The sequence below is a fragment of the Fragaria vesca genome, linkage group LG6 (assembly GCF_000184155.1).
Source record: "Fragaria vesca subsp. vesca linkage group LG6, FraVesHawaii_1.0, whole genome shotgun sequence".
In the NCBI taxonomy this organism is placed as follows: domain Eukaryota; kingdom Viridiplantae; phylum Streptophyta; class Magnoliopsida; order Rosales; family Rosaceae; genus Fragaria; species Fragaria vesca.
The window spans coordinates 12,908,434-12,934,251 of NC_020496.1; the positions used below are offsets into that span (position 1 = coordinate 12,908,434).

Below are 25,818 nucleotides of genomic sequence, written 5' to 3' on the forward strand. Positions count from 1 at the left end.
GGGATAGTAACTATAGATCCGACCTGGACAGGGAATTAATAGGGTTTAGGCTAAACCCTAAACACATATCAGATCAAAATATTGGGTTTAGGATCAACCTGAAATTTGACTATTGTTTGCACAAAGCTTGATTTTTTGAACTCTTAACAAAAAAAGTGTCGTTATTTTGGATCAAAAAAAAATCTGGGATTTAGTTTGGTGTCACTATCACTCATAAAGCTCCAAACTTTTCAATCACTGCAGTTTGGTTAATCTGTTGATTAATTTAGAAGACAACATTACAAACAAAACAATCCAATGTGTGAGCTGTAGAAGGAGTGATACTTACGTAAATAATTTTACGAATATTCAAAACTTGAAAAAGAAATCTATACAAAATTCTACACAAATCATAAGCACCATATGAAATAGTGATAATCAAGCTGCTTAAAAATTCAAACCTGATGAGACTGGTGCCCATTTCCGTGTACATATATCTCTCTCAACATCCCACGTCCATTTTCTAGTTCTCTAATCTTAATCTTAATGACAACGATGACACTGGCCGGCCGCCACCACAAGTGGATGCCATGTTGACATCTCTGTAAGCTTCTGAGTTTCCATCCATTACAGGTGGTCGTCGAGTTAGTTAGAATATCACGTCCTCATTCACAACCGTCATACAAGGTGGCTGCTGGTGTTACTTAAGCTCTTGTGAGTCTTGTCAAAACTCAAAAGTACTACTCAAGCTGTTTTGGTAATCGAAGTAGATCAAAATGGCGTCGGCTTTGGCCGGAGACGATCTGGCACGGTCGACGAGCAGCCGGAGGAGCTATACTTCACATGGGAGCAAGCGGAGCTGGGCCTCTACAAGTTTCCGGGAAGTATGGCAAGCCCCGCCGGACGTGTTCAACCGGAGTGGCCGGCAGGACGAGGATGAAGAGCTCCGGTGGGCAGCCATAGAGCGGCTTCCGACTTATGATAGACTGAGAAGAGGGATGCTCCGGCAGGTACTCGACAATGGACGAGTGGTCACTGATGAAGTGGATGTTACGAGGCTTGGAGTGCAAGACAAGAAGGTGTTGATGGAGAACATACTCAAAGTTGTGGAAGATGATAATGAAAGGTTTCTTAGAAGACTTCGAGACAGAACCGACAGGTTTGAGACTGTGAAGCTCACTCTAACAAAGAAAAAAAATAATTTATTTAATTTTGGTTTATACTGTTTTAATTATTGATTTGGAATTTTTGGGTTTTATAGAGTTGGGATTGAAATTCCGAAGATTGAAGTTAGATATGAGCATCTGTCGATTGAAGGAGATGTGTATGTTGGGAGTAGAGCACTGCCTACTCTGCTTAATGCCACCTTGAACAGCATAGAGGTAAGTTTCTTTTGTTTTCTCGGTATCAATTTTGTGATGTTATTTGTGGCTGCAAATAGTTTATCTAGTGAATTTGTATAATGGGATGAGGATTGAATTTGTTTGTTACTTGATTTTGTTTCTGGGTTGTATAGAGTGTTCTGGGTTTGATTCGTCTTTCTCCATCAAAGAAGAGAAAGATCCAGATACTTAAACATGTCAGTGGAATAGTCAGACCCTCTAGGTAATTTTGATGATTTGTTCTTTCATTTCTTGAAACAGAAAGGTTTGGTTAGTCTTTTAGTACTTGTATTAGGTTTTCACTGATTTCGTAATTTCCAGGATGACCCTGCTTTTGGGTCCTCCAGGTGCAGGTAAAACAACATTGCTGTTGGCACTTGCAGGGAAGCTTGATGACGATCTGAGGGTGATGATTCAATTCTCTCATCCAATTTTCACTTGTCATTGTTTACTTTTTACCCATTTATGTATTGAATGACTCGGAAATGGTGAACAGGTATCTGGGAACATCACTTACTGTGGTCATGAATTCAGTGAGTTTGTTCCCCAGAGGACATGTGCTTATATCAGTCAACATGATCTCCACTACGGAGAAATGACAGTGAGGGAGACATTGGATTTTTCCGGACGATGTTTGGGTGTGGGGACTAGATATGAAATGTTGGCTGAACTTTCCAGAAGAGAAAAGGAAGCAGGAATCAAGCCAGATCCTGAGATTGATGCATTCATGAAAGCCACTTCAGTTTCAGGCCAGAAGACTAGTTTGGTCACAGATTATGTTCTCAAGGTCTGTAACCGTTAATTGCCATTTGCCAGTTTTTTTCTGAAGCCGAAATATATAGTTTAATGTATCATCAATCCAAATATTTTGGGAAAATCTAATTTCTTATGAATTAACAGATTCTTGGTTTGGATATCTGTTCTGATATCATGGTTGGTGATGATATGAGAAGGGGTATTTCTGGTGGCCAGAAAAAGCGTGTCACAACTGGTATGCTTCTTGTCAGATATCTAAGAAATTTCTTATTGATTAGAGACAATGTTTGTGTGATGAACTTTAAATCAGAATTACCCTATTAAGGTCCCAAGTCACAGTCTTGCAATGTAATGTATCACACAGTCTTACCAGCCTAATGGGTGTTGCTTAAACAATATGCAGGGGAAATGTTGGTAGGACCAGCAAAGGTGCTATTGATGGATGAAATTTCAACAGGGTTAGACAGTTCCACAACTTTTCAGATATGCAGGTACATGAGGCAAATGGTACATATAATGGATGTGACAATGGTCATCTCTCTTCTTCAACCAGCACCAGAGACATTTGAGCTGTTTGATGACCTTATCTTACTTTCAGAAGGTCAGATTGTGTACCAAGGTCCGCGTGACCGTGTTCTTGAGTTCTTTGAATACATGGGTTTCAAATGCCCAGAGAGGAAAGGAGTTGCTGACTTTCTGCAAGAAGTAACATCAAAGAAGGATCAAGAACAATACTGGTTCAAGAAAAGTGAACCTTACAGATACATTGATGTTGCTGAGTTTGTTGAGTGCTTCAGCAATTTCCAGTGTGGCCAACAGATTGCATCGGAACTTGGGGTTCCTTATGAGAAGTCAAGAGCTCACCCAGCTGCATTAGTCAAAGAGAAATATGGTATTTCAAATTGGGAACTGTTCAAGGCTTGTTTTGCAAGGGAGTGGCTTCTAATGAAGCGCAATTCTTTTGTGTATGTATTCAAGACCACTCAGATAACAATCATGTCTGTAATTGCCTTCACAGTGTTCCTTAGAACTCAAATGCCAGTGGGCACTGTACAAGATGGAGGGAAGTTTTTCGGAGCGCTGTTTTTCAGTCTGATCAATGTCATGTTCAATGGAATGGCAGAACTGGCAATGACTGTTTTCAGGCTTCCTGTGTTTTATAAACAGAGGGATTTCTTGTTTTATCCTGCTTGGGCTTTTGGATTACCCATTTGGGTCCTTAGGATCCCCCTATCTTTTATGGAATCGGCAATATGGATTATTCTCACTTATTACACCATTGGATTTGCTCCAGCTGCTAGCAGGTAAACATGATTTAACTTTCATCTTGGAATATAAATTTAGTCATATCTGAGGCTATTGTGATCAGAGATACATCTACTCACATAGTTCTTATTCACAGATTTTTCAAACAGTTTTTGGCTTTTTTTGGCATACATCAAATGGCACTGTCCCTCTTTCGGTTCATTGCTGCTCTTGGAAGAACACAAACAGTTGCAAATACTCTCGGTACCTTTACCTTGCTTATGGTGTTTGTCCTGGGAGGATTCATTGTTGCCAAGAGTATGTGCTCAATCTCTTCCACCTTGAGTTCTTTTCTTGTTGTTAGAGCAATCTGTTAGTACTAAAGTTTTAATGTTAGAAATCACTTACAAATTTCAGATACTTCATCTTGGTATTTCATCATCTGTAATAGTTAATTTTTGTGACTGCAGATGACATTGAGCCTTGGATGATATGGGGCTACTATATATCTCCTATGATGTATGGACAAAATGCAATTGTCATGAATGAATTCCTCGATAAAAGATGGAGTGCGGTAAGATCTCTCAGAGGTTTGATAGTCTTTATTTCATGCTTTGAATCATGTGCATGAACAATTTCATGCTTAAGCAAATTTATGTTCGAATATAGCCAGTTTTGAATTCTCAAACATAAGAAATTACTGGAAGTTTTAAAGACTCTTATCAACTGGACCTGCAGCCAAATACAGATCCAAGAATTAATGCACCTACAGTTGGGAAAGTCCTCCTTAAGTCCAGAGGATTCTTCACAGATGAATATTGGTTCTGGATATGTATTGGAGCACTATTTGGATTTTCTCTTCTTTTTAACATCTTATTCGTTGCAGCATTGACATTTCTGAATCGTAAGTTCATCACATTTTCAATTTTTTTCTGTTTCATCAATAAAAGTGAAATTCTAAAGTTGATGAACCATGTTTCTTGTATTGGATTATGAACATCAGCTCTTGGAGATACGAAAGCTGTTACAGCTGATGAAGAAAGTGAAAAAAAGAAGAAAAAGTCATCAACTGAAGGTCTGTGCATTTATCTCCTCCCCTATAAGTTTTGGTTACATTTCCCTCACAGTATGTCACCACTAAGACAAGTGACAAATTCTTACCTTCAAAAACTTCTTCTGAGAAAATTCAGGTCTCGATATGGCATTGAGAAGTTCTTCAGAGAATGCACCAACGAAAGGAATGGTTTTGCCCTTCCAACCCCTTCCACTTGCATTTAACCATGTGAACTACTACGTTGATATGCCAGCTGTAAGTTATTCATTGTAAAATTTGTATGCCTTGTTTCCCTCTAAGAAATGTTCATCATTTGTGTATCATTCAAAAGGTCTTTATTAAGTAAGCTTCTGTTATCTAATATTAGGAAATGAAGAGTCAAGGAATTGATCAAGATCGCCTTCAGCTTCTGCGAGATGTCAGTGGTGCTTTTAGACCAGGAGTATTGACAGCACTTGTAGGTGTCAGTGGTGCTGGAAAAACAACTCTTATGGACGTCTTGGCTGGGAGAAAGACGGGTGGTTATATTGAAGGGACCATTAACATCTCTGGTTATCCAAAGAACCAAGAAACATTTGCTCGTGTTAGCGGTTATTGTGAGCAGAATGACATCCATTCCCCACATGTAACTGTGTACGAATCTCTGCTGTATTCAGCCTGGCTCCGTCTTTCTTCAGACGTAAAGACCCAAACAAGAAAGGTATGTTGTATACAATGTCGACTCAATAAGAATCCCTTACATAAACCTTACCATATTCTTTTCTAAGTTTTAAGTCCTATTCTTCAACAATCATCAGTATTGAGATTTCGTTTTGATATGATACAGATGTTTGTTGAGGAAGTGATGGAGTTGGTTGAGCTTAATCCCATTAGAGATGCTCTAGTCGGTCTTCCTGGACTAGATGGTCTTTCAACAGAACAAAGGAAGAGACTAACCATAGCCGTGGAGCTGGTAGCCAACCCCTCTATTATTTTCATGGATGAACCAACATCTGGACTTGATGCCAGGGCTGCTGCCATCGTTATGCGTACTGTGAGAAACACGGTGAACACTGGAAGAACTGTTGTCTGCACTATTCATCAGCCAAGCATAGATATTTTTGAAGCCTTTGATGAGGTATCACTCAACCTCCTAGTCTTTGTTACCTTCGTGTGTATTCTTGTGCGCCTGACTGCCTCTTGCATATTTCCAACTTGATTTGTGCTTTCTGCAGCTGCTTCTGATGAAAAGAGGAGGGCAAGTTATATATGCTGGACCTCTAGGTCGCCAATCTCACAAGCTTGTAGAATATTTTGAAGTGAGCATTCTTTGTGGTTGTGATTTTGTGTAAATTTTTATTTGGCTTTGAAAATCTGAGCAGGGACTTTGTTACCGAGTTATATTGAATTTTAATGCCCTATCGACTAACATAAATCTGTTACAGGCCATTCCCGGGGTCACTAAGATTAGGGATGGTTACAATCCTGCTACATGGATGCTTGAGGTTACTGCTCCTTCAGTTGAGACTCAACTGGATGTGGACTTCGCAGACATTTATGCCAACTCCTCACTTTACCAGTGAGTGTGATTTTTTTCCTCTAAATGTTATTGCTTCCTCTAAATTTCTATCGTTTGATTATTTCCCGTTCTTGATCTTCTTTTAGGAGGAATCAAGAGCTTATCAAAGAGCTCAGTACTCCGGTGCCAGGGTCCAAGGATCTCTACTTCCCAACCAAATACTCCCAACCATTTTCTGTTCAATGTAAAGCTTGTTTCTGGAAAATGCATTGGTCTTATTGGAGAAACCCCCAGTACAACGCTATCAGGTTCTTCATGACAATAGTCATCGGTGGTTTATTTGGTCTTATCTTCTGGAACAAGGGACAACAAACGTAAGATCTCATTCTCTCGGACTAATTACTTAGTTAATTGACTGCTGCATAGTTAAGTATATCATTCAGAATTTCAGATCAAATTAGTTAAGTATATCATAGTGTCATACTATTGGTGTCAGTATCTGATGTTAACTAACATTATCATATAACAGAACCCAGCAACAAGATCTGATGAATCTTTTAGGAGCCATGTATGCTGCTGTGCTATTCCTTGGAGCTACCAATGCTTCTGCAGTGCAATCAGTTGTCGCAATTGAAAGAACAGTTTTCTATCGTGAAAGGGCGGCTGGGATGTACTCTGAACTTCCTTACGCATTCGCTCAGGTAATGCAGACACTAGAAAAAATTGGTCTGTAACTTTATCAATCTAAACCTAGTGAATCTAGTAAAAACTGGTTACTCATTAATCATTATGAAGACCTACTTAATTTACTTCTTTTGCAGGTGGCCATAGAGACAATCTATGTGGCGATTCAAACTATTATCTACACTATGATCCTCTACTCTATGATTGGCTTTGAGTGGAAGATAGCCAAATTCCTCTGGTTCTACTACTACATACTTCTGTGCTTCATCTACTTCACAATGTATGGGATGATGGTTGTTGCACTCACTCCAGGCCACCAGATTGCTGCAATCGTTATGTCCTTTTTCCTCAGTTTCTGGAATTTGTTTTCCGGGTTTCTCATTCCAAGACCAGTATGTGACATTGTATCCAGATACATATGGCACAATGCATCAAATCATACTTGACATTCTATTTGTGTTGGCATACAAGAGCTCACCACATTTTTTTGATCTGTTGCAGCAAATCCCAATCTGGTGGAGGTGGTACTACTGGGCTTCACCTGTGGCTTGGACGCTTTACGGCCTTGTGACCTCTCAAGTGGGTGACAAGAATGCTGATCTTGTGCTACCCGGATATGGCACTACGCCATTGAAGAGTTTCCTCAAGGATCAGCTGGGTTTTGATTATGACTTCCTACCGGCTGTCGCGGCTGCGCATGTTGGCTGGGTTCTCCTTTTCTTCTTTGTGTTTGCATATGGAATCAAGTACCTCAACTTTCAGAGGAGATAACCATGCATCTTGACACTGCTGCTACAAATATGAGACTCTTAGGACAATACAATAGGATAGCATCTGTGTAAAGTGGTCCATCTTGTGCATTATTACATTCTTTGGTCCTGGTTTTCCACCAATGCAGCTATACTTGAACTATTTTAGGGACACAAAATATCTTTGTTGTTTTTGTTTCTCAGACAATTACTAAAGTGATTTGATGCAAAATAATAATCATTCTTTGGTCCAAGTGTTCTCCATCCTGATCAGTTTTGGAAGCTTTCATGATAAAAATCATTTTCTTTTCCCAGTCTAAAAATTGAAATGTAGGTGTTCTTAACTCAGTGGAGTTAACCAGAACATGTGGTCAAGTTGGTAATAATTTATGTGTGATTTCTTATACTCAAGTTCGTACCTTGTCAATGCTGATCAGAGTTTAAATTTTAATATATTCTTGGTAAGGGGAAGGAAATGTTTTGACATAACCCTTCGGCGCGGATTAGTTTATGTATCCAAAAAAGCCTTTGAGGATATCATCTTTAATATAATCAAAACAAAATTGAACTCATTTGTTTTTCCTTGGTAAAAAAATAATAATAAAAATAAATTTTTCGGGTTGATTTCAACGACAATCACAGCCCCGCCACATATATAAATCTCCAGTTCAACCTCCACAGAAACCTTTCAACCTTCATTTTCACCCAATCTCACCTCCTCCATTCACCGGAAGACCAAAACCATGTCAGACCCAAAACCCAGACTAGTCTGCTGCATCGGCGACATCCACGGCTTCCACACCAAGCTCCAAAACCTCTGGTCCAATCTCGAATCCTCCACCCCTTCTTCCGACTTCGCCACCGCCCTCATCATCTTCCTCGGCGACTACTGCGACCGCGGCCCCGAAACCAACAAAGTCCTCGACTTCCTCATCTCCCTCCCCTCCCGATACCCACGTCAGAAACACGTCTTCATCGCCGGAAACCACGACTTCGCCTTCGCCGCATTTCTCGGAGTCGTGCCTCCGCCGCTGGACGGGTCGGAGTTCCGCGAGGGGTGGAGGGAGTTCGAGGACAATGAGGAGAGAGAAGGGTGGTTTAAGGGCGAAGGGTATGAAGGGATGCATTTGCAGGGGAGGAGATGGGCGGGGAGGATGACGGGGTTTAATAAGGCCAAGGGGACTGAGTATCAGGGTTCTATTTATGATGCCGGGCCCACATTCGAGTCCTACGGGGTGCCTCATGGCTCTGCTGGTATGATTTTGTTGTTGTTGGGTGTTTGGTGTTTGATTTGGTTGATTATTCGAAATTGATTGTGCGTTTTGGTTGTTGAATTATTTGGTGTCGAATTATGCAAGTGACAATCTTGGTTTGTCGAGTCATTAATGTTTCATCGTGTGTTGTTGTTATGTGTAGTAATCAGTAACCTTAAGGTTGGTGTACTGTTAAATTTACGTAGAGTGGCTATGAAACCATTTTGTTTGACGAATTCATGTCTCTTGATTGTATGATGGTTTAGTCTGATAAGTTTGATCTTGGTTTGCCAAATGGTGAATGTGCCATTATGTTATTTAGTACTTGTAACTAGTTGTCTATACTTGGATGGGTTTTGTGCTTTCTCAGTAAAATCGGTGATATGTTTTGTTTGGTGACTTCCTGAATTGGAACAATTCTTGTGGTCAGATTTGGTGAAGGCAGTTCCTGATGATCATAAGAAGTTTCTTGCCAATGTGGTCTGGGTGCATGAAGAGGTCAGGCTTGTTTTATTTGCTCTCAAGAGTCTCATAAAAATCATTTACGAGACTACAGAGATTTGTTTAGAGTCATTGCGTAAAAAAGAAAATACGTAATTGCTTCACTTTCCATTTTCTGTGTGTTCTGAAGCAGATGCAGTTATTGAGAACAAATGATGAAGCTTAGTGGGTCTTGATGATGTTGGGTTTTTTTTTTTTTTTTTTTACTTTTTCCAGGATGATGTCTGTGTAGAGATTGAGGGTGAAACCAAATACTATAAATTGATAGCTGTTCATGCTGGTTTGGAGAAAGATAAAGATGTCAAACAACAGTTGGAGTTTCTGAAAGCCAGAGATACTCGGATACCTAAGATAGCGGCTCTGAGTGGCAGGAAAGACGTGTGGAATATACCAGAGGTGATGGTTCTTTGCTCTAATTATCAGCAGACAAGCATGCATTCTCTTTTAGCCGGCGGATTGCCAACAGCATGCAATTGTTTTACGTCGTTGGCAATCAACCGCATGTAAGAGAATGCGTACTCAAATGTGCATTCTTTTTTATGCCTATAAGGGAAGAGTCCTTGGTAACCCTCGTTAGTGAAACTTACCTGGTTTAGGGTCCTAAGATTATTTTATTCCATGAATTTCATATATATTCTTGATAAAGATTTTGAATTGTGCGGGTTAACTGAGATTTGTTGTAAATCCTCGTACTATGAAATGTTACTGAAGTCTTGATGTCTGCTGGTGACCTGGTGTTTTGTTATATTATAGGAACTGAAAAACACTCCAACTGTTATTGTAAGTGGTCATCATGGGAAACTTCACATTGAAGGCCTAAGGCTGATTATTGATGAAGGCGGTGGTTTTGCAAAGAACCCTGTGGCTGCAATTTTGCTCCCCTCGATGAAGATAGTCCGTGATACAGATGTTTTGGCAAACTAGTTTCAAGTGTCTGGGGTACATACTACACTGTCATATACTCATCATAATAAAGTATATGTTTACTAGCATAATTTGGTGTTCAGCTACATCACAGAATATGTAATTTGTAGGAGGGATATGGAAATATCAATGGAATGTTGTTTTGTTGTCGCTGAAGGAAGTAGAATTTTTTTTAGAAAAACAGGATCTGAACATTGGGAACATTACCCTCCTTCCTACTCTTCCCTTGCCATCTTCATTTATGTTTGAGGAAGTAGAATTTTTCCAGAAAAACAGGGTCTGAGCATCGTTAGATACAGTCAAGAATTCTACCAGTGTTCAGCAGTACAAAACTACCTCTCTTTTGTGATTTTGTAGGTCAAATAGGAATGAAATTTCCCGGAAAAGAAGTACTTTTGTTATGATCTCAAGGTTAATCATCTGTTTTGTGATCTCAAAATTATAAGAAATGTTTTTATTCGCTCTCAGTTTGTCTTATGAGTGATGAAGACAACTTTTTCATCAGCTACAAGGCTTTTGTAGATGAATTATGAATAATTAAGAGTTAAGCAGCAATGAAATTCGCATATTGGAGGGCTGTTTAACATCTCTACTATCAAACCAATAAGTAATGTCTACGAACAGGTTGCAGACATGGCTGAAATGCAGAGACCGTTTGAACAATGTTGTCTTACCATTTCAAAACTGCGACAATTTGATCGAGTGTACATACCCCATATGGAATCATAGAAGTACATCCGAGTGTCATTCTGCCACTCCAATTATTCGGCCGAGCTGAAATCCCCAGGACAAAGGCATATTCCTACATGACCTGTGTTTGATTATGAGATCATTTCTATTCAGTATTCACTACCCTAAATGAAGATTGGGACAACCAGAGAGTGAGACTCACAGTATTACCAATGCGTGTGGTTCACCATTGCTAAGACATTTGTGAGCATACAGTTATAGTTAGGTGAAACTGGAAACCAAGAGTGAGTCATGAGCTTGACAATGGACAGTGACAGGGTGAAAGAAACAAAAGCTATAGAAGTATGAGCTGCTGGAATGAAAGAGATGGAAAGTTGTACCCAATTGTAAAAAGAAAAAGAGAGCAATGGCGTACTGATACTCGAGTGTAGGAAGAATAAGGTGTTTCATGAGGAAGCAGGTCATGTGGGAGCAATATTATATTATGGTAAGGTGGTACTAGGACTTTAATGTAGGGGAATGAAAGTGAGAGGTAGATAACTAGAGCTATTTCAGGGGAGGAAGGACATCAATGCATGTCATGCAATGTTGCTTCACCTCCTAAAAATGAGTCGATGCTTTCTTTATGTACGCATGTCACATGTAACGAATACATATCGATCTATCTTTCTTAATTTCGTTAAGTTTTACGTGTTTGTAAGAACAACTAAATATTATTAGAGAAATTAAACTAACTCTGAATTTTAGTAATTGAAGAACAGTTTGAAACACATGCTGGCATGAAAGAACTGTGGAATATGGTTCATGGAATATGCCCAAGGATGCTAGGAATTAAGAGAAAAAAGGACAAAAAAAAAATACTTTTAATAGCAACAGATGCCACCCAAGAAATAGTATGAGAAACAAAAAAGGACCTTTTTCTGATCAGAGAGAAAGGTTGGTAGAAAGAAACACAAAAATATATCCCAGTGGCCCCTCCTCCCTTTTCCACAGCCTTTCGTTCCTCATCTCTCACTCTCCCAGTGCCTCCTCCTCCCCCTATTATTTTTTTTAAAATAATTTTCCACCAGACTGATATTTTGAATTTGGTGATTAAATTATCAAATCCCAACTTCAATCGACGATCGAAACGCGAGGGACCGGGTCCCACACACCCATTCCCATGCAATTCTTGACTGCACACGTAGCAAGCGAGCGAGTAGCCAACACCCGGCACCCCCCCACTCTCGATTGGCTTCACACACACCAGCACACATTACTCTGCAAAACGAGAGAGAGAGAGAGAGTAGTGACTGTGACTCCATCCCTCCGATATTTGCTGCTTCTCCACTCATATCACGTTTCTCCCGGGCGGGCCGGTGAGACTCAGCTAATAGAGATCTTGATCTGATAACGAACCCTACAAGGAAACTCAAGGAGGAGGAAGAAGAAGAAGATGGTCTCGACTCTCTCGGGGATACGCTTCCCTCTCGTCCCTTCCGGTTTCAAGTCCTCCTTGCATTTCAATGGCGGCAATCGGCGCTCCACCAGCCTCTGCCTGTTGCTCGACAACTCCTCCTCTTTCTCTCGTATTCTCTCTCTCTCTCTCTCTCTCTACTCCCGCACTCTCTGTCTCTTTTTCATTTCAGCAATGTAACGTGTGCCGGTACTGTTTGATCATTCGATTTTTTCTGATTGATTTGGACCGGAGGGAGCTAGCTGTTAATGGAAGAGCGAGTGAGATTGATTACGTCAAAAATTAAATCACTTTTGACCTTTTTGGCCTTTGTTTGTTGTTCTCGAGGTTACGATAGACTGATTATTATCACAGTATTACTCGTTGGAGCTTACTTGATGTGTTGTGAGCTTTGAAGGAATGTGCTTTTGATATAGAAACTAGGATTTTATGGAGAAATAGAGGATGTAAGAGACGGTGATCGGAAATGTGGGTACTGGAAACAATGAGGATGATCAGCACTGAAGAAGAATCAATTATGATACAGACGATGAAAATTGGGATTTTTAGAAGAGATGTTGATTACCTCTGTTTCTTCTTTTGGGTTTATGTGTTTCAGATGGGACACAATGGCCTTTATGTTGGGGGTTATTCCGAACATGTGCTTAATTCGCGGTTAATTTTTATGTCAAAACTCAATGTGTCGCATATGAAAACATTTAAGATTTTGTCTCCTGTGTTATTAGTTAGCTCGTTAAGTATATTAAGCTAAAGTGGTTCTTGTTTTTAGGGAAGATCTTTGCCGGAAAGTCTTCATATGATTCTGATTCAGCTTCTTCTTTAACTGTTGCTGCTTCAAAGAAAATTCTTGTTCCTGGAGGTCCGAGTGATGGCTCTCCACCTTTGACAGAGGAATTGGAAGCTCCCGACACTGATTCAGAGGATCCTCAGGTTTGTGATACACATTACTGGTGTGCGTAACCAAATGTTCTCTACATTATCATTTATGGTTTTTGCAACAGTATGCCAGTTTTAATTCCCAAAACAAAATGTATTCCACTTTCAATTTGAGGATTTTAGACGATGAGCAGAAATGCCGTACCAATATCACTTTCTGTTTGACAACTTGAATCACATCACAGTTTGTTTCTGTGTACTATGATTTTGGCTCAGGTGCTAGAGGATGTAGACAGTGTAACTATGGAAGATGAGAAGATTGAAGATGAAGCAATTTCTTCGTTAGATGTGGGCAGTGTTGATGATGAAACACCTAGTCCCTTAAAAGCAACAGCAAGTACTGCTACAAAGACAATTCCACCACCTGGCACTGGGCAAAAAATATATGAAATAGATCCACTTTTGAAGGGCTTCCGGGATCATCTCGATTACCGGTAGGTTTCTCTTCCACATCTGCGCACTTAAATGATACATCTAACTATTGAAATGGATAATGGTCTGAAGTTGAGAAGAGAACGAAAATAATTGATGAATTAGTAAGGTCTGTTCCCCTATCAAGCAAAATGGCACAGTGCCCAGCTAACTAGTCTATAAGTTGCGAGATTCTTTATGTTTCAGTAGTGCAACAGTTTGTGATTTTTCTCGGTTCTCATATAAGTGTTTTCTTGCCTGCTTTATTTCCAAAATAGGTTATTGGCTTTCACTGACTGTATAATACTATGCTCAGTTATGGACAATACAAAAGGCTGCGTGAGGAAATTGACAAGTATGAAGGTGGTTTGGAGGTGTTTTCTCGTGGCTATGAGAAGTTTGGGTTCACACGCAGGTACTACTTTTGGTGACCTCTGCAATGGTGGAAGCAACTTTTGCATCTTTCCAGTATTATACTCAATTTAATAACCATGAACCACTTTCACTTGTCTCTTGATCTTTTTTTATATAGAAAAGCAATTAGAATGTAAACCAAACTAATAGAGAGGTGATGTATAATGTCAGTACAGCTGAACGAAAAGAAAAGAAAAAAAAAAATCCCTTCTACTTCTTGCTTGCGTCTCCAGTACCTTCTAATATTTCAAAATGACACTGGTTCCCTTAGCCTTTTGTTGGTTAGAGAACACTTCAATATATTTTGTTCCAAGGATTGACAAAATAGAAATTTGCTCTTAAAAGCTTGAACAATTTTATTTCAGTAATAGAAAAGCCCGCCTGTCTGGTTTATGAGCCCTGTTCCATGGCCTGAGGCGTCAACTTACAGGTTCTGTACAGATTTGTAACAAATATCACCCGGGCTTCTTTGAAAGAAAAAAAAGGACAAAAAAACTGTTGCCCATATATCTGTAGTGTAGATGCGGTCTCTGCCACTTAGGGTGGTGGTGGTATTTTATATGGCCTGTTTTGCTCATTTCAGCATTACATGTTTATATATACTGGAGAAGATATGTTTCTTTCTTATACTTTTGGTGTAAAAATAATCTAAAATCTTTTGTGCTGATTATAATCTCAAACTGGTTTTTCAGTGCCACAGGTATCACTTATAGGGAGTGGGCACCTGGAGCTAAGGTTTGTTTGCCTCTTTTGGAATTTCAAGTATTTATCTTTTGCTGTTGTTTACTCATGAAGTAAGGAAAACGTATTAAAGCAAGTATATTGGATATAGTGTGTTCAATTCAGTATTAGGTTTGAATCCTCTTCAGCCCTTACTCTAGCACCCATAATTCTTCTGATTGTTTGTTCACCATTTCAGTCCGCATCATTAATTGGAGATTTCAACAATTGGAATATGAATGCGGATGTGATGACTCGGGTATGTTTTTTGAACTTTAGTTGTGGGATTTCGTACATAGGAACCAAAAGAATGAACGCATGACATGAAGCTTGCATGATAATTTTGTTGTTCGCAACATTTCTTATGCACACAGAATGAATTTGGGGTCTGGGAGATCTTTTTGCCAAACAATGCAGATGGTTCACCCGCAATTCCACATGGTTCTCGAGTGAAGGTAACATTCCTTGCTGATCATTATAAGTCTAATTTTTTTGGTTTAGAAGTTGAAGGTATTCTTTTTTATTTGTTTCTTCAAATAATATACCGTAATTCATATGTCTATGAACTAGACAAATAATGAAAATTTTCTGAGGAATTTTGATTATATATAGCTATTTTAATGTAGTCTGTTTACAACTTCTTTTGTGGGAATAAGACTAGTTGCTAGGCATGCTACAATTTCAGGTGGATGTTATATGAAATTTGATAAACAACCACTGTAAGAGAATTGATTTCACCAGTGTAATATTATTGCTATAAGAGAACCTTGTCTAGTTCATCTAACGTGTTATGTAAAATTGCAGATCCGTATGGATACCCCTTCAGGTATCAAAGACTCAATTCCTGCTTGGATCAAGTTTTCGGTACAGGCTCCTAATGAAATCCCATACAATGGAATATACTATGATCCTCCAGAAGAGGTATGTTTTCAACAGATTTTTTGGTGTCTGGGTGTTTCTACAAATGCTATAACTAATTATGCCTTGTGCAATAAGAATGCTATGGTAAAAGAAAGGTTGCAGTAGTGTTTTATTAAATTACTTCATGTCTGTGGATCTCTTTAGATTTCACCATGCTGCACAATAACAACTAAAAGAACAAAAAATAAAAAGTAACATAGTATTGAAGCTCATTTGGTAAGTTGTCGGCATAGAAAATAATTCACGAGTCATTAATGTTTGTATAGGATTCTCACATTGGTCATTGATTGGATAGGAGAGCCTTCAATTAATTTTCCAGAAGATGTTTATTCAAGTTCAGCGCACTTGATCTTGTTATGTATTTCTGGTAACAATCTTCATGGCTAAATGCTGTTCACTTCTTTTTCAGGAGAAGTATGTATTTCAACATCCTCAGCCAAATAGACCACAATCACTCCGCATTTACGAGGCACATGTTGGAATGAGTAGCACAGTAAGCATTGCCACCCCTCTAGTTGTGTAGTGTCTTTCTACCTATGTATATGAAGATATATGTATATCTGTATTTGATAATTAGTATTTCTGTTACTTTACAATAAATGTTACCTTGGGTCAGTCAATACATACATGCTGCAGAGATGCAGGATGTTATTTTAGAATATCTTAACTTTTCTTTTTGTTTTTCCAAAATGTATAATGCATCTTTTTCAAGAGAACTTCTATCAGATATAAACTTGGATGAGCCCAAGTGCAAGGAAAATATTGTGAATACCCTGGTGATTAAAAGGAGAACTTTTCGTCCAGCTTGATAGTATACATTAATGACTTCAAAGCTAGAGGGTACTCCTTGGGTGGGCACTTGCCAAAGCCCAATGAGAATGGGAAAGTTAATTGGGTTGTGTAGGAACGAAAATCTTCAATCTGACTTGAATTTTGAGCTGGAAAGGGGGTCAGTCCGTTGGGGCAACTCCAACCATGGCCTCGAAATATGGTCTTGGTCTCAAAATGAGACTTTCCCTCTCCAACAACCTCAAACTCTGGTCTTGTCTCAAAATGAGACTTTACAACCTGAACGCAACTGTTCGACCCCATCTGGTGAACACCAGAATTTTTATAGTGTCGGTTGAAAGTTAGAAGTATATGCCTCAACATCTGTCCCTTACATGTTATATGGTTATATAGCAATAACAGGTTTTAAACGTTATAAATTCCTGCCCCTTTATTTTTTCATTTATCTATTAAAACCTTTCTAACCTTATAGTAATGTTGACCCATCTTGCAGGAGCCAAAAATTAACTCGTATGCTGAATTCAGAGATGATGTGCTACCACGCATTAAAAAGCTTGGGTACAATGCTGTTCAGCTCATGGCTATTCAGGAGCATGCCTACTATGCAAGCTTTGGGTATTTTTTTATCCCATTTTTTTATAGCATCTGCTCCAACACTTTGTACTTTCACATTATGTTTTCAATGGGATAGCCAATATTACAGTTGGCGGTTGTTTATGATCGGTTGATCTTCCCTTTATTCTACAAGTGAAATTGCACTTCTTTCTGTGATGTAGGTACCATGTCACCAATTTTTTTGCGCCTAGCAGCCGATGTGGAACACCTGACGATCTGAAATCTCTGATAGATAGGGCTCATGAACTTGGTCTGCTTGTACTCATGGATATTGTTCACAGGTACGGGCTAATATTACATAGGAGATGTAACATACTTTTTTCCATAATGGACATGCCTTTCTCTCTCTATGAGATCTGCACATTGCAACATTATAAGATATTTGTTTGTGAAATTTGTGCACTTACGCTTGAGTGCTCACAAGTTTGTTAAGATCTTTGTTGGGTGCAGTCTACTTTCATACTGACTTTAAATTATGATGGGACAAATCGCAGAATTTCCAACTGAGTTATAGAATCTGTAGAACTTTACTTAAAGCTTAATAACACCTCCCTTTGGCTGATCATGTGGCCACAGCCCACAGGGCTTGACAGAACTACTGATTTTTAATACTTCTTTTGCCAACTAGTTGTAGTATCCCTGTTTCTTCTCCTTGAGTTTGTAGAGTGTTAATCACGAGTTGTTATGTTTTATTTGGTTGATATTATGAAAAGCATATGTGACTATTAAACTTATATGATGCATTTAAACTCACATAACTTATTATTATATGAACACTTTTGTCTTCTATATAAGTCTTCTAATATTTCACACATCCAGCCATGCATCAAATAATACGTTGGATGGGCTGAACATGTTTGATGGAACCGATAGTCACTACTTCCACTCTGGGCCCCGTGGATATCATTGGATGTGGGATTCTCGCCTTTTCAATTATGGAAGTTGGGAGGTGTGTGCTTTCTTCTTCAAAACAGTTACAGTATGTTACTGTTGTGAGAAATATGACCTTAATTTTTCTTCTTAATTCTGTTGTCAGGTTTTGAGGTATCTTCTCTCAAATGCAAGGTGGTGGTTGGAAGAATTTAAGTTTGACGGGTTCAGATTTGATGGTGTAACTTCAATGATGTATACTCACCATGGATTGCAGGTGTTTTTTTAGGTTTTCAATGCGACTTATTTGGCAGATAATTGTAATTGCATCACATCAATGGTTACTTTTATTCCAAAAATATAATGCTATTTGATATTGTGCTTGCTATGCATTTCTTTAGTTTTATTAAAACAGGCAAGCATATATGTTTTCTCCTTTTTTAGTCATATTATGGCTTAGAATGATTATTATCACTATTTAGCTTTAAGATTCTACCAAATTTGAACACTTTGATTCTTCTCTAGTGTCATCTGTTTTTTTATTTTTTATAACCTTTATATCAATCTTGGTGTTCTCATTCAAATTTCCGAATTGTATTAGGCACCTTGATGCATTTTCCATACCCTAATTGTATCATGTGATTGATAGAAGTTTTGAAAGTGATTTGTTAGGAACTAGGGAACTGCACCGAAGTATCATAGGTAACACTTGCAAAGTCCAGTTTTGTTTGTTGTGAATCATGATAATGTGGCAGTGATGTTCAATGTCTAGGTTTTAAAAATGCTTTGATGTGTCACTTGATGTTTTTGATATTACTTTTCATGATGAAGAATTAGTTAAGGGCCATGCAGGAAAATTAACTCACACAGAAAGTACCAATGACATCCATGTTCGGACAATATATTTTTCACCACATATGCTACATTACCGTGTTTCACTTCTATTTTATCTTCATAATGCCATTTTTGTATACAAATTCAATTATCGGTTAAACTCTCTGTAGGTAGCATTTACTGGAAACTACAGCGAGTATTTTGGATTAGCAACAGATGTAGATGCTGTTACTTACCTGATGCTGGTTAATGATTTGATTCACGGGCTCTACCCCGAAGCTATTAGCATCGGTGAAGATGTATGTTTTCGATTCCTTTCAGAAGTACAATTGAGCGTCTTTTGTGTTGACAATTACCACTTCATTAACGTATTATATTTCTCTCAGTACAGTGAACTGAAAATAAGTTGCTTGCTGCTTCAGTAACTTGAAATAAGGAAACTAAGATGTTACCTCTATATCGCCGATTCATTTTTTTTTATTTTCTATTTGTCAGTATATATTGATTTTCTGTCCTCCTACTTTTACCCTCGCCTAAAGATGGAAGCCTTTTTCTTTTAACAATTTTATTGCAAACACTAGCAATATTCCAGCTCTTTGGATCCAAGTTTTAATTTAGTAAAGTAGTTGACTTAAAACCTTAATGATCATACTATCAACATCATTGACTGTTCTAGTTTTGCATGTTCTGTCATTACAGGTTAGTGGAATGCCAGCATTTTGTATTCCTGTTGCAGATGGCGGTGTTGGATTTGATTATCGCCTGCATATGGCTATTGCTGATAAATGGATTGAGCTCCTCCAGTAAGTTGCCATCTGAAAAATAACTCTTCGAGATATTTGAAATCAGGGTCTTGTATCACCAATCTAGTACATGTTAATACGGACCAACTTCTTGCTGCCTTATTGTGTCATGAAATTTCTTGTAGAAAAATGGATGAGTACTGGCAAATGGGTGATATTGTTCACACGCTGACCAACAGAAGATGGGGAGAGAAGTGTGTTGCTTATGCGGAAAGTCATGACCAAGCTCTTGTTGGTGACAAAACAATTGCATTCTGGTTGATGGACAAGGTCACAAAAATTCCCATTCCATCGAGCATATCATACAACTTAAAAGACACTTATTTACAAAAGGATTCAACATAGCTTATTTGTTTGGTTCCAAAATACCCAGTTAGTTTTATTTCACATGTGCTCTGGTCAATCCATATTTTGAGAAATGGCTGACATTTACAGTTATTGATGCGTAGTTTTACATCCCTAATCTAATGGACATATGTAATGTCAGTTACTATTGATTTATTTGATCATCCTTGACTGAATTATAGAAGCCTGGGTAGCTTATGATTGTTCAGGGCTAAAAGAAATTTTCTGTATGAAGTGCCATTTGTGGAACCCCCAACATTGACCTGGTTGTCATTATCTGAAAATTCTTAAGCATGCAATCCTTTATACATATGCCCTTATGAAACCCTTTATAAATCTTATTAAGATATCATATTATGACTCTAGTATGGCAAAGCTCCCAAGTATGAACCTTGACCTTTGTTCTTGGGGAACTCCTCTCTAGATCAGTCTTTTATAAGAGAAATATCTGGTATCTAGGCACTTTGTATACTGCATCATACTTGTTCAATATTAATTGAAGTAGATAAATAATCATGGTAACATGCACATACCATGAACCAAGATGTCCCATGATCCCAAACCTGAGAACTCTGTTCTGCATATTAACTGCCCAATTCTCTATATCTATTTATGAGTGAAATTATGATGTACATTGCTTGTTATTTTTAAAATTGATTACAAATAATGTGCCAACTCATGTCTCTTGAATTACTGATAATCTCATTTTTCTGTGCTTGTTTCAGGATATGTATGATTTCATGGCTCTGGATAGACCATCAACTCCCACTATAGACCGTGGAATTGCATTACACAAAATGATTAGGCTTATTACTATGGGATTAGGTGGAGAAGGATATCTGAATTTTATGGGGAATGAATTTGGACATCCTGGTACGATACGACATCATGTCAATTTATTGTATATGATTTTATCATTAGATTGTAGCTAATGTTTGTGGTTTAATTTCTATTTTGCCCAGAGTGGATTGATTTTCCAAGAGGTGTTCAAAAACTTCCAAATGGAAAAATAGTTCCTGGGAACAACAACAGTTTTGACAAATGCCGGCGTAGATTTGATCTTGTAAGATTTGCCCAGCTTATAGTACAACTATTCATTTATTCAAAGGATCCATACACTCTCCTAAGTTATGGATCTAATGCATTCACTACTGTTGGTAGTTAGAACTTGTTTGTTGCAGGGGGGTGGGGTTTACACATGATAGGACTATTGGTTGATGAAACCAGATTTTCATCATGAACCATTTCTTTATACACTTTACTCATACTCTACACTTTCTTGACACAAAAAGTAGAATAGGGTAGTAACGTAATGTCAGTACAAGAAAGAACATACAAATTGCTTCCCGAAAGACATCAGTTAACGGTAAAGGAGTTTTCCAACACTAAAAGTCAATAGGCACACGGGTGACAGTTTGATAGGAACCAGTCCCCTTTGAATTGTTATTCGAGATCTACCTGTGTTGGACAAAGGGGCTTGCTCTTTGGCATTGCCTTAACAAATGCTCCAATCCATCTTCATCCCATTGTTAAATCATGTTGGAAAGTTTATGTTCTATCAATAGTTCTTCACCTGCTATCTTATTACAAAACACTGGCATGCTGCATGTCTTGTTTTTTTTTTCTGGATGATTTCATTTGCAAAGGGTCCGTCCTTTGTAAGTGTATTTTCAACTTGCTACTTCTACGTTGTGCTCATGTTTTATGAACATTGTTGGTTATGTACCCAGGCAGATGCTGACTATCTGAGATATCATGGCTTGCAAGAATTTGATCGAGCAATGCATCATCTTGAAGAAACTTATAGTGTAAGTTTTGTAGCCTTGGTTGCATAGGCCAAGGATTGCTTCTTTAACCGTTTTCTAATGTGTTCTAAAACTCCCCTGATTTTTTAGATAATCATAAGTTCAATCTGATTTAATGTCAGCTGGGCTGTTCTATTACTAAATTTAATCAACTCTTGATCCAGTTCATGACTTCTGAGCACCAATATATATCTCGAAAGGATGAAGGAGATAAAGTTATCGTCTTTGAAAGGGGAAACCTGGTTTTTGTGTTCAATTTTCATTGGAGTAAAAGCTATTCAGACTACCGAGTAGGCTGCTTAAAGCCAGGAAAGTATAAGGTATATCCTCTTCAACTTCTATATGGTACTCAGAGATGGGTTTCCAAACTTATTTATTATTTCACATTTTCTTTCTAGCATTACTTGTAGATGTTAGGTGATTGTTTATTTATTTTCTTTCTTTGTGCATCTTGAGATTGTTGAGCGATTTAGTCCCAAATGTGTTGGCTGATTTTCTTTTCACATAGCAATAATCCAATAAGACATCCAAGTGTGCTGCAATTTGGGTGGGGGTCCTATCTTAGGTTGATTCTGATTGTTGGGAATGTATCATGAATATTTTTGAGCACTTAAAACTCGATGCTTGCTGACTTTGCTGTTATTTCTTGCATCTTTTTTAATGTGCCTGCCACTTGGTTTATTTTGTCCTCTAACATACATTTTTGTTTCCTTCCAGATTGTCTTGGATTCAGATGAGTCAATATTTGGAGGCTTCAATAGGATTGATCACACCGCTGATTACTTCACTGTTGTAAGAAACGTTTCCTTGCATTATTATCCGAATCGTTTGCTTCTTTCTGCCCAATCATACAGAGACTTCATATGTTAAACCCTCGTAATTGTATGCAGGACGGATGGTATGATGAGCGGCCCAATTCCTTCCAACTATATGCACCTTGTAGAACAGCTGTGGTGTATGCTCTAGTAGAGAGCAAGGAAACGAGCAAGGAAAAGAAACCCATCAAAGGCTGATTTTTGATACTAGTATAGTTCTGGTGCTGAAATTTCTACATGTTGCTGCAAAGACGCCGTGTATACTGGTTAATAAAGCAAAGAGCTGTTCATGTGGGATCATGCTTGCCATCTTTGGCAGCTGTGCCAACCCAAGTCAGAAGAATAATGTCATGAAAGGAGTTGCAGAACATGAGCTTCAAAAATGAGAATTATAGTTCAGACAACCAACCCCCATGTAGGCATATAAACTAGAGTAATGTCCCAGTTTGTGAAAAATCCTTCTGTAATTATTTTCCAGGTTAAGCTCAGTGACTGCTAGAGATTTTGCATTGTATAGATAGCATGTAGCTGATTTGTGGTCATACAATCGAATAAATTATGCAAGTCACTGAATACTTTTATTTGGAGAACCCACAAATTTTGTCATCCGATGGGTTGCAGACTTCCAGTCTTCATCTGTCAATTAATTTCATTAAGAAAATTTTCAACAAAGTTTTTCTTCATAAAGCAGCAATTGAATCTGGTCCATTTAAGAATAAAGATGCATTCAATTTATACAGGCAACAGAGAAAAGGAAGTTGGAACTGTGCTATGATTTTCAGGTGCTGATGAAGCTGGTTTCAGAGACAGAGCCGCGAGGCAACTGATGAAGAACACTGGTGGGTGAGGAGTTGGAGTTGGATGACCGCAGCGCCTCTGCAAGAGGCCCTCCCATCGAAACCATATGGTTTGATCCCCATCCCATGGGCCAATTCAACTGTGGCTGCTCGCTCTCTTGGCCTGGCTCTACTCCATTGCCGGTAGACAACTTCAGCGAAATGGACAGGGATGTGGCATTGTTATTTGACGTAGCATTGCTTCTCCCATTGTCCGGTTCTTGGAGCTGTCCCGGCCAGTCATCAAAAAACGGCCGCAAGACATGACTGTCAGATTGAACACCTCTCGAAACTTCCCTGCAGGTATCAAAGAAGCTTCTGTTTTCAGGCAGGACTCCGAGGAGGAACTCTATTTTTTCTTAAGATTAAAGGCATCACATTATTAAGCAGGCCTTTTGCTTTAAGATTTAAGAACATGTACTAGAAAATGAGACAAACATGGTCCATGAGATTCTATTATTATTATCAAATCTCATGTCTGCAAAAGGAGGAAAGAATCCAATGGCTTCATCAATGCCACATACATTTCAATACTACTGTACCCTCCGATCGTTGAGCATATAATTCACATTGAATTTGAACCCCCAACAAAAAAAGACAAACATTTTGGTCGTTGCATTACCTTTGATTCTGACTGAGCTGGAGCAGATCAATGGATGGTGATGACCCAGAAAGAGCAAAGTGGGTACCATTCGACCCTTTTCCCAACGACGAGGCAACAGTCACGACCGAGTTGTCGGTAGCAGCTCCGCTGCCTCCGGCGGCGTTTGTGGTGGCGGTGGTGACTTCCACAGGCTTTCTTGAACGGTTTCGTCCACGGTGCACGTGGCGCTCGCAGTACTTCTGACCGGCCACCACGTCTTTAGAGCACCGCCATTTCTTGCCATCTGTCCTCCGGCACCTGGTCGGCTCCGGATCCATGGACCCTCTTCCCCAATACCCGGATTGCAACACTACCACAAAAAACACAACTTGTTTCAACCTCAAAACCCAATCTAAGTACCATTTACAATCCCTAGTTCTCAACCCATTTCCCAATCTTCAAACTTGTTTACGTGGGAGTTCCATGAAAATTCGGATCCAAATCCAATGTGTTAAGAACTAACATGCAATGCTTGGTAAAAATCATCAAAGTAAAAAACAAGATTTATCCTTCTTATGATGAGGTGATAGATACTTACAAGCAGGGTAATGTTGAAGATGGTGTTGGAAGAAGAATTGAGAATGCAGAAGGCTTCTCTTGATTGGCTGAAGAAGTTCAGGAGGAACAGCAGCACCAGCCAGCATGTACCTGAATATCAAAGCCTGTAGCTCAAGCTCTTGCCACTGACTCATGCTGAAGAAGCTCCCCATTCCTAGAAAAAACACACACACAAAACAAAAACAGACATAAGAAATAAATTAAACTAATAAGCACCCAAAAAACAAACTGTAAGGAAAGACTCAGACTTCTCTGGGTTTCTGTCAAAAAAGAGAAAGAAGAGAGAGGAAGAAAATCTCACTGGGAAATCTGGTGGCAGAAGAAGCTGGGGCGGTGGTGGTGGTAGTAGATTCAGAAAATGCTGACAGGGTGCTGATGACTTTGGTGTTTGGTTCAGGTACAAACAAAGGGAGAGCATACCCAGAAACTGGTTCAGGGTGTGTTTGGGTCTCAAGTTTTGGTATCTTTGCAGCAGAAGGATAGGGCTGTTGTTCCTCTGACTCATGCTGCTGCTGGTTTCTCCATTGCTTGAGATGAAAGTCCATAGAGAAAGGAGAAAAGTGGGGTTTGAGTTTTAACTTGGTTGGCTTTGGTTTATTTATATCTCAGACTCTTATCCTTGTCTGGGTGGGTGTTTGGTTGGGTTTATGTGAAGAGAAAGTTTGCTCAAGCTTTCTGCAGAGGCCTCTGTGGTTCTTTTATAGCTTTGGCAGATACCTTCACATTCTGACATTAAAAGAAAAACTTAATGGAAAAATGAAAAACTAAAGCCTGCAAAGTTGGTTTAAGCCAGTGAAGAAGCCTGAGGGCACTTGAGAAAAAGACACTCGGACAAGACAGTTGAGAGCGAAAAAAGTGAGATTAAAAATTTTCGAAAAATGATGAATAGATGGAAGAGCTAGACTAGTAGAGAGAGCAAAGAACCTGCAGTCTTTCCTGTCTCTCTGTTTTGCCTTGGAACTAGCACTCAAACTGTTTCTATTAGGCTTAAATTGGTTTAGTTTAATCATAACTATACCCCATTAAGTAATGTAACCTAAACCCTAGACTCAGATGATATGCATGATTATATAACTGGCGGAGAGGGTTTCAAGCCGACTTTGCAGTTACATTGCAGCCGAGCCCAGGCTTTACCACCCCCATTTTCAAGGTTAATATTCTTTTCTTGTGCGGTAAGTACGAGTATGTATGCTGTGTTAGGTTTTCCCAAGACATTGGATTTAGATTGCAAGTACAGTAAGAATCGTATTTAACTCAGATCTGTGTTTCTAAGAAACTTATACTTTCGGCTTACAGAACTTTGTTGGAGAAACAAACCAATATAATGTGTTT

At 38.8% G+C, this 25,818-nt stretch overlaps 4 protein-coding genes across 5 annotated transcripts; 3 read left to right on the forward strand and 1 right to left on the reverse strand.

The window, feature by feature from the left end:
• The first annotated feature begins 553 nt into the window (after positions 1-553).
• Positions 554-7,599, forward strand: LOC101301404 (pleiotropic drug resistance protein 2-like). 2 transcript variants are annotated; one of them, XM_004302966.1, is made up of 20 exons: positions 554-1,138; positions 1,241-1,361; positions 1,496-1,584; positions 1,683-1,767; positions 1,858-2,148; positions 2,262-2,352; positions 2,521-3,421; positions 3,520-3,680; positions 3,833-3,936; positions 4,101-4,266; positions 4,366-4,437; positions 4,544-4,671; positions 4,784-5,116; positions 5,243-5,557; positions 5,631-5,714; positions 5,841-5,974; positions 6,061-6,288; positions 6,444-6,615; positions 6,736-6,990; positions 7,100-7,599. In XM_004302966.1, the coding sequence occupies exons 1-20, from the start codon at positions 756-758 to the stop codon at positions 7,367-7,369; spliced, it is 4,383 nt and encodes a 1,460-aa protein (XP_004303014.1). In that variant the 5' UTR covers positions 554-755; the 3' UTR covers positions 7,370-7,599. The 2 variants fall into 2 exon arrangements, with proteins under 2 accessions (XP_004303014.1, XP_004303015.1); XM_004302967.1 differs by having other exon boundaries at positions 4,553-4,671; positions 5,243-5,533.
• A 441-nt stretch (positions 7,600-8,040) lies between these two features.
• LOC101301884 lies at positions 8,041-10,196 on the forward strand. Its single transcript, XM_004302968.1, has 4 exons — positions 8,041-8,601; positions 9,031-9,098; positions 9,318-9,497; positions 9,855-10,196. Exons 1-4 carry the CDS (start codon positions 8,091-8,093, stop codon positions 10,023-10,025), a joined length of 930 nt encoding a protein of 309 aa, XP_004303016.1. The 5' UTR covers positions 8,041-8,090; the 3' UTR covers positions 10,026-10,196.
• Positions 10,197-12,779: 2,583 nt separating this feature from the next.
• On the forward strand, positions 12,780-23,044 carry LOC101292919 (1,4-alpha-glucan-branching enzyme 2-2, chloroplastic/amyloplastic-like). Its single transcript, XM_004305309.1, has 22 exons — positions 12,780-12,825; positions 12,941-13,101; positions 13,324-13,541; positions 13,835-13,933; positions 14,625-14,667; positions 14,852-14,911; positions 15,027-15,107; positions 15,457-15,573; positions 15,983-16,066; positions 16,856-16,977; positions 17,139-17,258; positions 17,797-17,926; positions 18,014-18,124; positions 18,852-18,980; positions 19,381-19,484; positions 19,610-19,754; positions 20,555-20,702; positions 20,792-20,892; positions 21,560-21,637; positions 21,757-21,954; positions 22,352-22,426; positions 22,525-23,044. Exons 1-22 carry the CDS (start codon positions 12,780-12,782, stop codon positions 22,645-22,647), a joined length of 2,493 nt encoding a protein of 830 aa, XP_004305357.1. The 3' UTR covers positions 22,648-23,044.
• Positions 23,045-23,196: 152 nt separating this feature from the next.
• LOC101302177 (growth-regulating factor 4-like) lies at positions 23,197-25,256 on the reverse strand. The gene is made up of 4 exons (XM_004302969.1): positions 24,788-25,256; positions 24,467-24,640; positions 23,908-24,238; positions 23,197-23,582 (listed from the first exon to the last, which is right to left on the reverse strand). Exons 1-4 carry the CDS (start codon positions 25,029-25,031, stop codon positions 23,228-23,230), a joined length of 1,104 nt encoding a protein of 367 aa, XP_004303017.1. The 5' UTR covers positions 25,032-25,256; the 3' UTR covers positions 23,197-23,227.
• Between the last annotated feature and the right edge of the window lie 562 nt (positions 25,257-25,818).